Source organism: Drosophila bipectinata, chromosome XL (assembly GCF_030179905.1).
Source record: "Drosophila bipectinata strain 14024-0381.07 chromosome XL, DbipHiC1v2, whole genome shotgun sequence".
NCBI classification, from domain to species: Eukaryota; Metazoa; Arthropoda; class Insecta; order Diptera; family Drosophilidae; genus Drosophila; species Drosophila bipectinata.
Genome location: NC_091734.1, coordinates 20,615,552 through 20,630,986, shown reverse-complemented (window position 1 = coordinate 20,630,986; position 15,435 = coordinate 20,615,552). Strand labels below are relative to the sequence as shown.

Genomic DNA, 15,435 nt, shown 5'->3' with positions numbered 1-15,435 from the left:
TTCATAAGGATACTCTAAAACTTTTTATTTTATAAACACATTTTGTATGGCCATTAGGGTGTCCCAATAAATCATAATTTTTGTTTTTTAAGTATACCCTCTAAATTTTTTTGTTGAATGAGTTTGAAAAAATTGAAAACGCAAGCGGAATCCATTAAAAATTATTTTCAAAATGAGATGCCAGAGTTTATAACTTCGATATTAAGGCGGCACGGGTTGTCCTGATTCAATGGCCATAATATTTAATTTCTATGTTCATAAGGTCATTTGGAAAAAAATAGAGGTTATGCTATTTTAAGTTAAAACCAGAAAGGAAAGCTAACTTCGGGCGGAGCCGAAGTTGATATACCCTTGCAGTTAAAACCGAATATATTTCGAAAACATCTGATATAGTTGTATCCGAAATACAAAGGAAATAAGGGTGTGTGTTAAGTTTCATGTCGATAGCTTTAAAACTGAGAGACTAGTTTGCATAGAAACAGACAAACGGACAGACAGACGGACAACTCAGGAGGTGATCCTGATCAAGAATATATATACTTTATAGGGTCGAAGATGTCTCCTTCATTGCGTTGCTCACTTTTGGATAAAATTATAATACCCTCTGCAAGGTGTAATGTGTGAGTGAGTGTTTTTAGTTTAAACCAGAGGTCGGCACCCCAATACATTGCTATGATGTTACCGCATTAGTGTTAGTAACGTATAGCAGAAAGTAGGCTTTGAGCATGACGTTTCACACATTTATACTGTGTGTGTGTGGCAGAGCTCGGGCAGAGAAATTTCCTATGCCCCCGAGATAGGGCCGTGCCGACCTCTGGTTTAAACAGAACCAAGTTGCAAGTTCTTCTGAAAAGTCCAGAGGATATACCTTAGGAACGTATGGATGGAAGTGAAGGCGTGCACTACTTGTGGTCTTAGACTAAGCTCGACGGATGGCGGTGGTTCTTTTCACGTATCCATATAACACATCATTGAAATAATTTAAGTGCACTAGCTAGAAAATTTATAAAGACACCCGGATGATTATGCTACATAATAAAATCCAGAAACAAATCCCCTAAAATTGAAACATCTTCAGAAGATAGAGAATGATTTTGAGCAGTTGTAGGGTAATTACATGTTCATTATACACTAATCTTAACCCACCCGACCGAGATCTACTAGGTTTGATTCGCCCCATTTCACAATCCTATGCGATACTCATTGTGGTTCCAGCATGGCTATTTGGGGTTCGGCGGCGGAACTGTTAGAGCCTTAAGCCTTCGTAACTGGGAAAATGCACCGGGAAAATGTCACTGAAATGAAATGAAAACTCATCCTTAAATTTAACTTGAATAAGAACGAGTGAATAAGAACGAGGAACGAGTTAACTTTTTATAAATTTAGGCTTAAAAATTGCAGCATTATCTCTTAAAAGATTGCAAGTCCTAACTATGATAGAATAAAACAAGAAAGAAAAGCTAACTTCGGGCGGAACCAAAGTTGATATACCCTTGCAGTTAAACCGGATATATATCGCAAACATCGGCTATAGTTGCCCGATTCTTATGAGAATATTATAATAAAACCAATTAATTACAATAAAATATCTAAAAAAAAAGTCCCAAGCTTCAATCTTCAAAAATACCAAAGTTGATATTTCTACCAAAAACCATTTCCGATCGTTCAATTAAATGGCAGCTATAAGATATAGTCGAGATATAACTGACCAAAAATATAATCTATCTAATCTGGAACCAATTCAAGTTCCAGCTTTCTATCTTATTTCTAAAACACAAAAGTTGGGTCACTTCCGATCGTTCAATTATATGGTAGCTATAGGATATAGTCGGCCCATCCTTATGAAATTTGGCATGTCGCAATATTGGCAAAAATAGCTCTCGTGTAAAATTTGAACTCTCTAACTTTAAAAACACCAAAGTTATACCATTTCCGATCAATCAGTTATATGGCAGCTATAGGATATAGAAGGCCGATCCGGGCCGTTCCGACTTATATGCAAAGGAAAGAAGGGTGTGTGTAAAGTTTCAAGTCGATAGCTTTAAAACTGAGAGACTAGTTCGCGTAGAAACAGATAGACAGACGGACAAACGGACCGACGGACATGCTCATATCAACTCAGGAGGTGATCCTGATCAAGAATATATGTACTTTATAGGGTCGGTTATGTCTCTTTCACTGCGTTGCACACTTTTGGACAAAATTAGTATACCCTCTGCAAGGGTATAAAGATCTAAAAAGCTTTCTCATAACTGATGCTGCACTTTTATCTCAATCGCGTGATATTTTTGAATACAACACTGTAAGCTTTTAAAAGATCTTTCTTTCTACTATGTATTTTCTGTGACACCAAAGTTAATGGCACAAAAATCTTATTCGCAGGGGTCATTAACTGAAATTACTAATATCAACAAAAAGACCTATTTTTATTTTACTACGTGAATGTTCCTTAAATGTTATGTTCCTAATGTTTTTCATGCCTTATTTACCAATTCAACTAAGTTACGTGCTTTGCCCGAGTTCCGGGAAAACCGCAACATAAAAGAGCTAATCAAAAAAAAAATTGGCGCAACCCAATATAAGAGAAAAGACGCTGAGCCGCTGAATTTATTAAGAGCAATAAACAATCTTTTTCTAACAGTTGTGATGTGCTAAACCAAAAATAGTGCATTGTTTCAAATAAATAAGTGCCACGCAATGAGCTCATTGAGCAACGATCAAAAGAACGAGCGTAGAAGTTCAGTGAACCAAAGAAACGGCTTTTACTCTTTCTTTTCAACCCGCGATACCGAAGTGGAAAAATCGGTGACTTAGAGCAACCCGGCTCTTCTGACCGCTGAAGCCCAAATGGCACGGTCTTGCTCACCTGCTTTGCTCACTCCGACTCCCGCATCATGGAGTTCGCAGTGTAAAACCCCCCTCCAATATCGGAAACCAATTTCACACCAACAACAAGCAGTGCTACAATTTCTGCAATCACAGAGACAACCACTGCAATTCAAAGTACCGCGACGTCAACGACTACAGCGAGTACAAAAACAACAACTTTGGAAAGTGCCAAAGCGGTCCCGGCCACACAGACAGGAATGGATCACTACATCCAAATTAAGCGAAAGCTTATCCCGCAGAGTAATCCGGCAGGCAACAAAACAAAAATGAACCGTGTCCTGAAAATCCACGAAGAAGCAGACAGATCCACTAGTAACAGATTTTCCCTACAGGCGGAGGTTGAGGAAAACCAACCAGCCCAAGACACCGCAAAAAAACCCAAGCCCCCTCCAATCTATATTAGGGAGATAAGCTCGACAACTTTCATGTTTCACTTTCACTTTCAAGCGGGGAACGGTGACAACTTTCATGTTTCCCCGCTTATTAAAGGGAACATCCATGAAACAAAGGTGCAAACCAAGACTGAAGAGCACTTCCGAATCGTGTCCAAATATCTGTACAGTGCTCAGAAAAACTGTTGAAGTGCCACATAAACGCAACGGTACAGTGCAATGCACTAATTGTCAAGAGTATGGACACACCAGGTCATACTGCACACTTCGGGCTGTCTGTGTAGTCTGCGAGGACGCCCACAACTCTGCCTACTGCACTACAAACAAGGACAGTACCGTGAAGAAATGTGGAAACTGCGGAAGTAACCATACGGCAAACTATAGAGGATGTATGAGGTATAAGGAGTTGAAGAGTCGCAGGCGTCAAGCGCAACCAAAATCCACAGAATGCGTACATTGCGTCAAAAACTACGCCAGACGTCTTCTTCGCCAAAGCTGCGAGGTCCTCATTCGGTCCACTAAACACCACCAACGGCTTCTTCGATGCCGATGCTCTACGATCTGGAAGGGAAATTCCAATTCAGCCTAACTCTCAAAGCTCTCGACAGGCCCCAGAACAGCCACACAGCAAAACGGAAACTATGATGCTTACCCTTCAACAAAGTATGATGGAGCTTATGTCATTCATGAAAACGACCATGCAAACACTTGTTCAAAACCAGAACATGTTGATACAGCTGCTCGTAGCACAACAATCTAAATAATCTATGCAGGCTCTACGAATATCAATGTGGAACGCCAATGGTGTCTCACGGCAAAAACTAGAATAGTCACAATTCTTGACCGAAAACCATATTTATTTATTTATTTCGCCAACGGACACATCCTTACATGGCTACATTATAACGACTTACAAACTAATAAATAATACTACAATACTAATAAAAACTTAATAAGTGCCTGATTAACATGCGTTTTAACACACCCTTATCAGAGCCCCACTCAATTCGGAGGCTAGGCGGCAAAGAATTTAAATAAGAAAGAGCCCGCTCAATCGGCTCATTTAAAAGATAATTGGCCCTGTGACACTTGACCCGAAATGGGGCCAAGGTACGAAGATCCCTTTGAGGAATATTAAAATTAATGAGTCCCAATAAAAAAGGACAATCAATGTTATCAACGATTAAATTGTTCAAAAAAGCTAAAGCTGCCAGTTTACGCCGATTCTCCAACGTGCAGACATTCAGAAGGCTCTGGTAAGAAGGAACGGGATCCTGAAACCTTAGAGGCAGAAGCGCAAATTTTAAAAATTTTTTCTGGAGTCGCTTAATTCTGTTGGAACGAACTTTACAATCTGGATTCCAAATGATTGAGGCATATTCCAGCCTCGACCGAAAAAATGCAGCATAGACGCTGAGGCTCGAGTATGGACTTTTGAATTGGTTCACGTGCCTCTTAACAAAGCCCAGCATAGCATACGCTTTAGGCAGAATATAGTCTAAGTGACCAAAAAATTTAAATTTGCTGTCGAATAAGACACCAAGGTCTAACACCTCTTCTTTAGCTGCCAAATTATAATTACTGATGGAATAACCCGTACAGATTTCAAGAGACCGCCTACTGTAACGGGAAAACATATACTTAGATAAGTTTAATGGAAGAAGATTACGGGAGCACCATGAGTAAACTCTGGATACATATATCCTCCTGTAACAAGTAACTGTCACTAATGCAGCTAATCGCTTTATAGATTGTAAGGTCATCCGCATACATTAAAAAGTGCGAATGACGAAAGCATGACGAGATGTCATTAATGAAAATGATAAATAGAAGAGGTCCAAGAGAGCTGCCTTGTGGAAGACCAGAGGAGGTGACAAATGGACTTGAGATAACGTCTCCAATAGAAACGTGGCAAGGTCGGTCAGCCAGATAAGACTCGAACCAACTTAATAGGCAGGAATGAATACCTAATTTACATAATTTGGCCAGAAGGGCAGCATGACACACTTTGTCGAAGGCTTTGGAGAAGTCCGTGTAAATGGCATCAACCTCAAATCGGTTTTCAAAAGCTTCCAAGCAGTGCATAGAGAAGACAGATAAATTAGTGGTAGTGGACCTCCCAGGCAAAAAACCATGCTGGTTGGCGGATATGAAATTGCGAGCCAGAAAAGTCAATTTTTTAGTTAATATCCGCTCCAGTATCTTAGCGACGTTGCAAATTTTGGCTGTAGGTCGCTAGTTGGTAACATCACACCTACTACCACCTTTGTGAATAGGCGTTATAGAAGTCATCTTCCACCGGTGGGGGAATCTACCAGATGAGAGCGAAAAGGAGAACAGCAGTTGAAGGGGAGTAGAAAGAGAAGCGATACTCCTCTTAAGAAAGAATGGGGAGATACCGTCCACGTCAGGTGTGAGCGACTCAGTCAAATGTCCTGGGGCTTCAACTAGGTCACCGTCCAAAACGTCCATGCTACTCACATTGAGAAAAGGCTCAATGCTGAGAAGAGTTTCATGATCACTTCAAGGAACCTTCGGCTCCAAGTTAGAGGCAAAGTATTTTGCAAAAAGATCAGAAACGCCCTGATCCGAGTCGGCTGCTAAATTACCATAACATATGTATGAAGGTATGTCCGATTTTGACTTTTTGCTGTTAACAAACTGCCAAAAAGCTTTAGGATTGGATCGAAGGCTAGCTTCGACATCGGATATATACTGAATGTAGAGGAACTTATTAAGGAAATCAAATTCCCGCTTAAATTTCCGGTATAGCTCTCCTGCTCGAGTCTCACCTGTCATTATAAATCGTTTGTAGTGCTTATCCCTTCTATTCTTTAAGTTTTTTAAACCTTTTGTATACCAGGGAAGCCTATAGGATCTTCGTACCCTCACAGGGGCATAAGTATCAATAATATTAAAAAGGGCAACCGAGAACTTAGTATAACAATCATCGATTGAGCCATCCGAAAAAAGGGAAACCCAATCAAAGGCTGAAATAGAGGTATTAATAAGTGACAAGTTAGTATCATTGAGATGATAATATGGAATGGGGGAAGCAGAAGGCAAAAAACTATAAAACTCAATATTAATTACCAACGGCTTGTGGTCCATATCACAAGGACTTAATGGTACATTGCATAATTCTACTTTACTATTAACCAAATTATTTAAAAATATAAGATCAAGAATTTTGGATAAATCATTAAAAATATTATTTACTTGGGAGAGGCCCAGACTAAAAATATCATCTAAAACTACAATTTCATGACTCTGGTGAACGTTGCTAGGTAGCATGCAGGGAGATTCCGGGTCCCAAGACCAGACAATGGAGCTCAGGTTAAAATCGTCAGCTACCATCAAAGCGGTAGGGTCCGACGTTCTAGCACAGACACTAGTGATAATTTCCATATGCGCATGATATTTGCTAAATGACGAACGGGCTATGGACACCCTGGATTGAAACCGCAAGCTGATCCAGTAAAAGGTCGGCCACCGGAAGGCGCAGTGGTGTAGCCTGAAGAGATCGACGCATAGCGATGATCACACCTCCACCTCGCTCACACTGGGTACTGAATGCATCGCCGTCCTTTCGAAATACAAGGTACAAGTTAGGCTCGAAGAACTCAGAGGAGCTGAATTTGTCATTGAGCCAGGTTTCCACAAGGATGATTACATCAAAATCGCAGACAGACGAATTGAGGAATACCATCCGGGTCTTGGTTCTCATTCCCGATATATTTTGGAATAGAACTTTTAAGCTTTTAATAGGGACCGAGGACGACGAGTAGCTACAGTCCGAACTGGGAATTGGACGGCAAGGCGGTGATGATGAAAATGCACTCCTGGTACTGGTGCATGTGGAGGCATATCCAATACGCACAGCTTGCAAAATAGCCGACGAGGATACATAGAAATTTTCATTAGACTCATCAGTAGACCTGCGAGAGTCCAGTTGCAAGGCAAATCCAGTGCCAGGTGAAAACATTGAGCGTTCATAGTCAGACACATCCAAACGCAGCAAAGATCCACCCACAAGTCCAAAACGTAAATAAACATCTTCCATCGGCGAAAAGAAAGCACCAGCGAGTGGCCCTGCGAAAAGAGATAAGATGAATGATGCGCTGCCAACGTCTCGATTACCATCATCTTGTTGTTGCTGGGCATCTACAAATGAAGATAAGAAATAAACAACTCGCCTTGAAAAAAGTTGTTGTTGTTGAAGAATATCGATCAGCAAACAAAGCCAATTATTGCAGGAATTGAAGACAGCGTCAACCGTTACCATGAAAGCCCACGCCGATTCTTGTTGGTAGCGCAGCAGAGAGCAATCGGGGTGATGAACTGCAGCTTGAGAAGAATAGGAGGTAACGGCGCCAGCGGCTCCGCTTACTGGGGGTGCTTTGAAGATTGCGATTGCGGTAAAGGTAGAATCGCCGGGAGGTCAATAACCTTAGCAGGCTATCTATGGACAAACCGGCTGACTTTTACCGACATAGGCAAAAAATCATCATTGGAGACTGTAGGGAAGTTTTGCTCCGGAACTCCCAATTTAAAATTGACGAACTTAAGGGCGTTGATGTCAGCATCCTTTTTGATCAGCCTAGCACAGGCTAAATCACTGGGCTCCACGTTCAGCTTATCTGCGACAAACTTGCACAGTGCATCTGGTTGGGTAGACGACGCGAATTTACCAACATGAAGGTATTTCAAGGTGGGAAGCACTTGAAGTTGAGCGCAACTGGGTGCTTGTCCCACAATGCGCCTATTAGGGTTGATCCGCTTCTTCCTCGGGTCAGCCCCCTTAGATGCCGTTGGGGCCAGGCCCAGAGTAGCCTTTTTGATCCCAGTGCTGGTAGGCATATAAGGGGGAGCAACAACATGCACCCCAGCCGAAGAGGCGCATGCGGGCACAGCCGCTCCATTTACCAGGGCAAGTTTTACTGCCCTCCTCGTTTCTCAATCTCGGAAGGACAATTTATGGACTTCTACCATTCACTTAGGGGATATAAAAGTGAAAAATGAACTAGACTATGTTTCCCCTGGAAGTCCCACACACTGGCCAACAGACTCACGCAAGCTCCCAGACCTTATTGATTTTGCGGTAACAAAAAACATACCTCGCAACCTAATAAATGCCAAAGCAGTCTCAGACTTACAATCAGACCACTCGCCTGTGCATCTAACGCTTCTTGAAAGCCCAGAAGTAACCGAACACCCCTTCAGCCTGACATCACCAAAAACGAACTGGCTTAAATACAAAAAGTACGTGAGTGCTCACATAGAACTCGCCTCAGAGTTTAACATAGAATCGGACATCGACTACACTACAAGCGCCCTGGAAGAAGTATTCGTTGCGGCAGCCAAAATCTCTACTCCTCATAGGAAAAAAGAAGACCGAAATATATACTTCAAATCTAATCAGCAAACCGAACAGCTCGTTCGATAAAAGAGGCGCACGCCTTACGGAAGCAACCCGATCACTGGACTAGGCTCTTTACCAACAGGAAGAAAATGCACAGCTGAGGTACATCCAGAATCTCTTGCCAACAAGCACAAAGTATCCCCTGTGGAGGGACCACCCCAATCTTAGCGCCCCAATTGGAACGACCACCCCGATAAGAAACCCTTCGGGATGCTGGGCTCGCAGCGACGAAGACCGAGCTGAAACATTCGCCACACATCTCCAACCTTCCAGCTAAACCCAGCCTCAAACTTATTCCATCTGCCAGTAATTCAGCCAGAGTCCTCCCCTCAGCCAGCTGCACCTTCATTCCGGCCGAACGAAACCGAAAGAGTCATAAGAGGGCTATAAACTCCCGGTGGTGACCTACTGACACCAAAGATGCTGATCGAACTTCCAAAATGCGCTATAGAGGTCTTCTGCAAACTATTGAATGAAATCATTAATCTTGGCTATTTCCCAAAAAAGTGGAAGAAATCCATCATTATAATGATACCGAAGCCTGGGTCTATTCCACACAATTCCGTAATCATACAGACTAATAAGCCTTCTATCTTGTTTGTCTAAATTGTTTGAAAAATGCTTGTTAACTCGCATAATGCCACATCTGGAAGCTTGCAATATTATCCCGGCACACCAATTTGGCTTCCGAAGAAACCGAATTAGCGAGTTGGTTTGTTGCTTGGGTTGAGCATCTGAAACGACTAAGGATAGCGGTATCAGCGGCGAACGTTGACGTTGTTAGTTGTTTGTTCGTAACAATATCCGCAGTATACAAAACATATAGATAAGGGCCATGTGGGCTTCCTTGTGGAACTCCAGCTTCCATGAAGTAATCGCTCAAAGTAGCTGCGTTGCATCTCACTGAGAACACCCTATTGTAGAAGTATGATTCCAGAAGCTTGCGTGTGTTTGATTGTAAATACATTTTAATTCTTCGCCAAACTAGGTCGAAAGCTAGAGATACGTAGAGAAAAATAGTGCTACAGTATTTTCGCAGTTAATTAATCACTTGCTCACTTGTTCACTTGTTCACTTGCTCCATGATTTCATCAGAAGCCAAATTGGTGTGCGGGGATAATATTGCAAGCTCCAGATGCGAGTTAAGAACCATTTTTTTAAACAAATTTAGACAAACAAGTTAGAAGGCTTGTTGGTCTGTACGGTGCCGGAACTGGGGGGCCTTTCAGGCTTCAGTACCATTATGATAATGTATTTCTTTTTTTGGAAATTTTTTTGGGATATAGCCAAGATTAATGATCCCATTCAATAATTTAATTTCAATTTACATCTTTGGCGTCAGTCACTTCCAGGAGCCTTATTTGGTTTTAGCTCATAAGGGGACTTTTTCGATTTCGTTTGGCCGAAATGAAGCTGTAGTTAACAACTTTTTACTGAATTAGTGGCAGGAGGAGTGAATTTGAGGCAGGATTAGGCTGGAGATGTTTAGCGACCCAACAACCCCGAGAAGTTTCTTTTTATGGTATTTGTTTGGGTCTTCTTCCATCCCTTGAGGAGTCCAGAACTTAACTGCCGCAATGAGTGTTAGTGATTCCCGATCCCATATTAAGCTTTGGGGCGATGTTCAATGTGGAAACTCACGAACTTTTTGTCTTTAAGCCAGTATGCTTTTCGTACAGGAGTTGTGACAGTTTATCGAGATAATTTTATTTATCAAAAAATAAAAATAGCAACAAATAACACAGTGCGACAAATAAAAAAAAATGGAGGAACTTTTAAAGACACCTAGTAAGAATTGTTTATTGGTAGTATTATTTGTAACACACTCAAAATCTTGGTTTATTTTAAAAAAACCTTTTTCGTGACTTCGTGATTTTAAAATATCCTACTATTTTCAATAGTTAAATGTTTTAGCTTTTGAAAAAAAAAATATCTTACATTATTTTAAACAAAAAGGATAAAATTATTACACAAGAAATAGACATTTTGGATTTTTTTTTGTTTTTTTTCGGGCTTTGACGCCATTTTTTAGGTACAACTTACAAGATACAACTTATAAGATATCAGATATGCATATCACCAGCTTGTGGACTGCTGACCGAAAATCCGCTCCTGAGCTAGTCCTGACGACAGTGACCCTGACCTTTCTGTTGGCGTGCGTTGCTCCGACCCTTCCAATAAGCCACTAATGTGGCGGCTGCTGATCCTCCGGGATCAGGACCATCTCGCCCGTCTTGATGTTCTCATGTTGGTGCTGCCACTTCGACCGCGCATGTAGGCCGAAGACATACTCCCGGGACCATCGCTGCCAAAACGTATAGCTTGATTGACGAAACAAGCCGCCATCGCCGCAAGCACCGGGTCCGGGGTCCGCGGTGTTGGTGGGCCGATGAGCGGCACAGGTGTCAACAGGGAGTAAGCGTCTCGCCGTCGCTTGGGTCCCGCCCAGGGGTCGTGAATGTCTACAGTTCCTCCGCGGATAGCTTTGCGTTGCCTTTCGCTCGTAGGAGTAGGTGCTTGGCAGACTTCACACCTGCCTCCTATACGCATTCACAAATACGCATCTGCTTCTTGATCGGCGTCGAACTCGTTTTCGATTCTCCGACAAAGCTTTGCAAAGTGGCGACTCGCTCCGACGATGTTCGTTTCGGCGGACACGATCGGCGGGCATCCTCGGCGCCCAACGAATCTTTGAAAAGTCAACAAAAAAGGAATCAGTTAAAAGGTCGGAAACTACTTCTAAATGAACTTCCTTCGACTAAACTTCCTTCGACTAAAAAAAACAAATAAAGCATGTAGTATTTATAGGATGGCCTACCACGAAGTTTCAATGTCGAATCAATATCGTATTTTTACCAAATACCATTTCCGATAGTTCAAATATATAGCAGCTGTAAGATATAGTCGGTCGATCGTTATGAACTTGGGATCAACTGACCAAAAATAGAATCTATAAGAAGTTCCAACTTTCTGTCGTAAAAAACAGCTATAAGCAGCTCCTTATAGCTATATGGCAGCTATAAGGATATAATCGACCGATCCTTATAAAATTTGGCATTTTGCGAAAAATAGCATTCATGGAAAGTCCGAACTCTCTCAATCTAAAAACATTAAAGTTATAGAATTTTCGATGAACCAGTTATATGGCAGATGTAGGGTACAGCCGATGTCGACCGATAGCAGCCGTTCCGACTTAAATACTGCGTGCAAAGGAAAGAAGAGGTTCAAGTCCAAAAAATTTTCCTTTAAAATTGAAAGACTAGCTGGCGTATAAACAGCCAGACGCACAGACGGATATGCTCATATCAACTCAGCAGGTGATCCTGATCGAGAATATATATACTATATAGGAAAATATAGTTTGTATATATAAAGATAACTATAGGAATATATATACTTTATTGATGTGTCCTTTACTGCGTTGCACACTTTTGGACAAAATTGCAATACCCTCTGCTTGGGTAGTGACGCGGTGTTATTACACAAAAATAAAAACATATACTTACATAAAAAAACAAAAAAAGTTTCTCACACACTTAAAAAAATTTGCTGCGTCGTTAAATCCAGAAATAGGCAGGACCCAGAATCATCCCATCATCACCATCGAAAGCCCCATGTCCTGCACCTCCATCGACTGCCAGAGGAAAGTTGCAGCAGGACTGAAGGCACCTAAGGCAAAAAATAGGTGTCGAGAAAAGAACAATTAAATACAAGTCTTGAGGTGAAATATTGCCTCCTCATTTCAATTCTTGACGCATACGTACTTCAAAATTAGTAGAGCTAAGCTAGGTTAGGTTGAGGCGGTGCGGGGCCAGTGACTGACACCCCCATCCACTTGAGCCGCTGGGGCTCCTTGTGATACCGCACAGGTAAGACGTCCTACAAGGGGACCTCTCCCCTCCTATCTGCTGATGTGCCCAAGAGTGTGCTATTCTTCCTGCGGCGGCTCGCGGTCCCATCCAGATTTACGGAAGAAGGCTACGAGTCTGTGTGGAGCGACCTCCGCGAGGTCTGTTAGGTCTGTGAGTACTGCTGCGCCCATGAATTTGAGTCGGCTGCGCCCCAGCGCAGGGCATTTACACAGGAGGTGTGCGACTGTCTCTTCCTCTTCTACATCCCCACAGCTCCTCCAGTAGTCACAATGTGGCACCGCTAATCTAGCCGCGTGTGCTCCTATTAACCAGTGTCCCGTGTTGGCCTTGACTGCCAGACTGCAGTACATCATATCATGCGTGAATTCCTGCAGTTTTGGAGATTTCTCCATTTGCTCAGTGATGCGCGGTCAAAGTGATCCCGGCATTTTAGCCTACACGAAGCTAAGGGGATGCCTAATGGTTCCTTCTCCGGGAGGAGAGGATTGGTAGCACCTGATCTAGCAGTTCATCAGCAGCGCAATTTTCTCGTGGTCCCTATGTCCGGGTACCCATATGAGGTGGATGTTATACTGCTCTGCCATCTCGTTAAGAGATCTGCGATAGTCATTTACTGTCTTGGAGTTGGATGAGAATCCGTCAAGGGCTTTGAGTGTCGCTTGACCGTCTGAGAAGATACAGATTGTGTCTTGATTCCAAATAAGTGCTGGGGATCTGAGTACTTCTCCGATTGCTATAACTTCTGCTTGGAACACACTACAGTAGTCGGGGAATCTGAAAGACTCATGTAGACACAGCCGTTCGCAATGGAAACCGCCTCCCACCTGGCCATTCAATTTGGAACCGTCTGTGTATTTACACATTATGAAGGCAACCGGCTGGTCCCGGGATTTGTGTGGCCCATTCCTCCCTTGTTGGAATGGATACCTTATATTTTAAGGTGGGATGATCAACAGGTACGCAGTAGTCTGTAGCCCTCATTGGCGTGCAGTGGTGGAGGTCCAACTTGGTATTTCCATAGTCGGTACTTTTCCATATGCCCGTCTCGCGTAGCCTAATTGCCGATAGCGTGGCTTTCTTGGCCCCCATTATCTCTACAGGTAATAGGTAGAGTATGAAGTCTAGGGCATCAGTCGGTGTCGATACAGACTTCCGCCATCCTTCGCGTTTTCCTAAGTCTCACTCTAAATGTGGAGTTTGTGAGAGCAGGCCACCAGATCACCTCCCCGTAGAAAAGGATGGGTCTTATGAACGCTGTGTAAAGCCATCTTACTATTTTTGGGGGCATTCCCCCATTCCCCATTCCAATGGCTTTTCTGCAAGTATAGAGCGCGATTGTTGCCTTGTTAGCTCTATCCATAGTGTTTGACTTCCAGTCCAGTTTCCTGTCTAGCGTAATTCCTAAGTACTTGGCGCTACTGCTGGGGGAGAGTGTTTCACTTAATAGTTTTGGGAGCTTTAAGTTTGGTATTTTGTACCTTCTGGTGAAGAGGACGAGCTCGATTTTGGACGGGTTTACACCTAGTCCATTCCTAACTGCCCATGTTGAGAGGACCCTAAGTTTGTCCGTCATGCGGTTACATAGAGTCTGGGGAAACTTCCCAGAGAAGGCAATTGCGACATCATCCGCATAAGCGATAACTTTGCAACCACCACCTTCTAGGGATCGCAGTAGGCTATTAACCGCCACGTTCCACAGTAGGGGTGAGAGTACGTTTCCTTGCGCAGAGCATCTTCTGACGTATCTATGAATAGATTCTTCTCCTAGTGACGCCTCAACAGTCCTGTTTACCAGGATCTGCTTTATAAGGCGTACGGACTGATGGTCTATTCCTTGATGGTTGATGGTAAGATTAATGTAGAGGCTGATTAGTCTCTCCATTGTCTTGAGAAGGAAGGATGACAGGCTAATTGGTCTAAAGTCCTTAGGGGTGCAGTGCGATGGTTTTCCCACATTATGAATGAATACGACCTTCGTCCACATTGCAATCACATTGCAGGTACGATGCCTATTCTGAAAATTGCTGAAAAAGCTTTTCTGACCCAAGACCTCAGATTGGGTCCGGCTTTAATTAGTTGAGCCGGGACAATGCCATCTGGGCCTGGGCATTTGAAAGGCTTGAAGCTGTTTATCGCCCAGCTGAGATATCTGTCACTCAATAGGTATTTGAGTTGATTAGGGAGGGAGAGACTGTCCCCCTGTCTCTGCGTTACCAGGGTGGTTTCTTCTAGAGAGCATCCCGGTAAATGTGCTCTGTGAGAGCCTTTAGGGTTTCTTTGCTGGACGTTTTCCAGTTACTTTCGGAGGTTTAAATGTATCCTACATTTGGTGCAGTTGTTGCGAGGACCCTTCGGAGTCGGGAGGCCTCTGATGTTTGTTGAACGATCGTGCAGAACTTGGTCCAGGCATTCCTTTTTGCCCTACGTAGTTTTTTGTTGTATTGCCTAATGTTCGCTTTGTACGTCTCCCAGGCTGTCTCCGAGTTTGCCTTACTGACAAAATTAAAGTCCTTGCGGACCCTGGTCTTAAAGGGCGCACGTGTTTGGGACCACCATGGTGGTTCTTTGACTTGCTGTTGCCCGATCTGCTTTTGAGACAAGCTTTATTGAATGCCCTGGCGCACGCTGCCGTTAGCGTGTCCACCATTGCATCCAGAACTTCCCTACTGTCAACGTCCCTTGTTGAAGGTTTCCCCACGGATCTTTCTAGTTTTTTCTTGTATAACTCCCAGTTCGCTTTTCTCGGGTTGCGTACCGTTAAGCGATTAAAGTTCTCAAAATTAACCACTAATTCTATGTATCGATGGTCCGAGAAAAAGTGTTTCTCTAGGACTCCCCAACTAAAAATCTTGTCAACTAG

The 15,435-nt window shown here is 43.0% G+C and overlaps 1 protein-coding gene across 1 annotated transcript; it reads right to left on the bottom strand.

Annotated features, from left to right (window-relative positions):
• Positions 1-7,739: 7,739 nt before the first annotated feature.
• On the bottom strand, positions 7,740-8,141 carry LOC138926542 (uncharacterized). The gene has a single exon (XM_070281040.1). It carries the CDS (start codon positions 8,139-8,141, stop codon positions 7,740-7,742), a length of 402 nt encoding a protein of 133 aa, XP_070137141.1.
• Between the last annotated feature and the right edge of the window lie 7,294 nt (positions 8,142-15,435).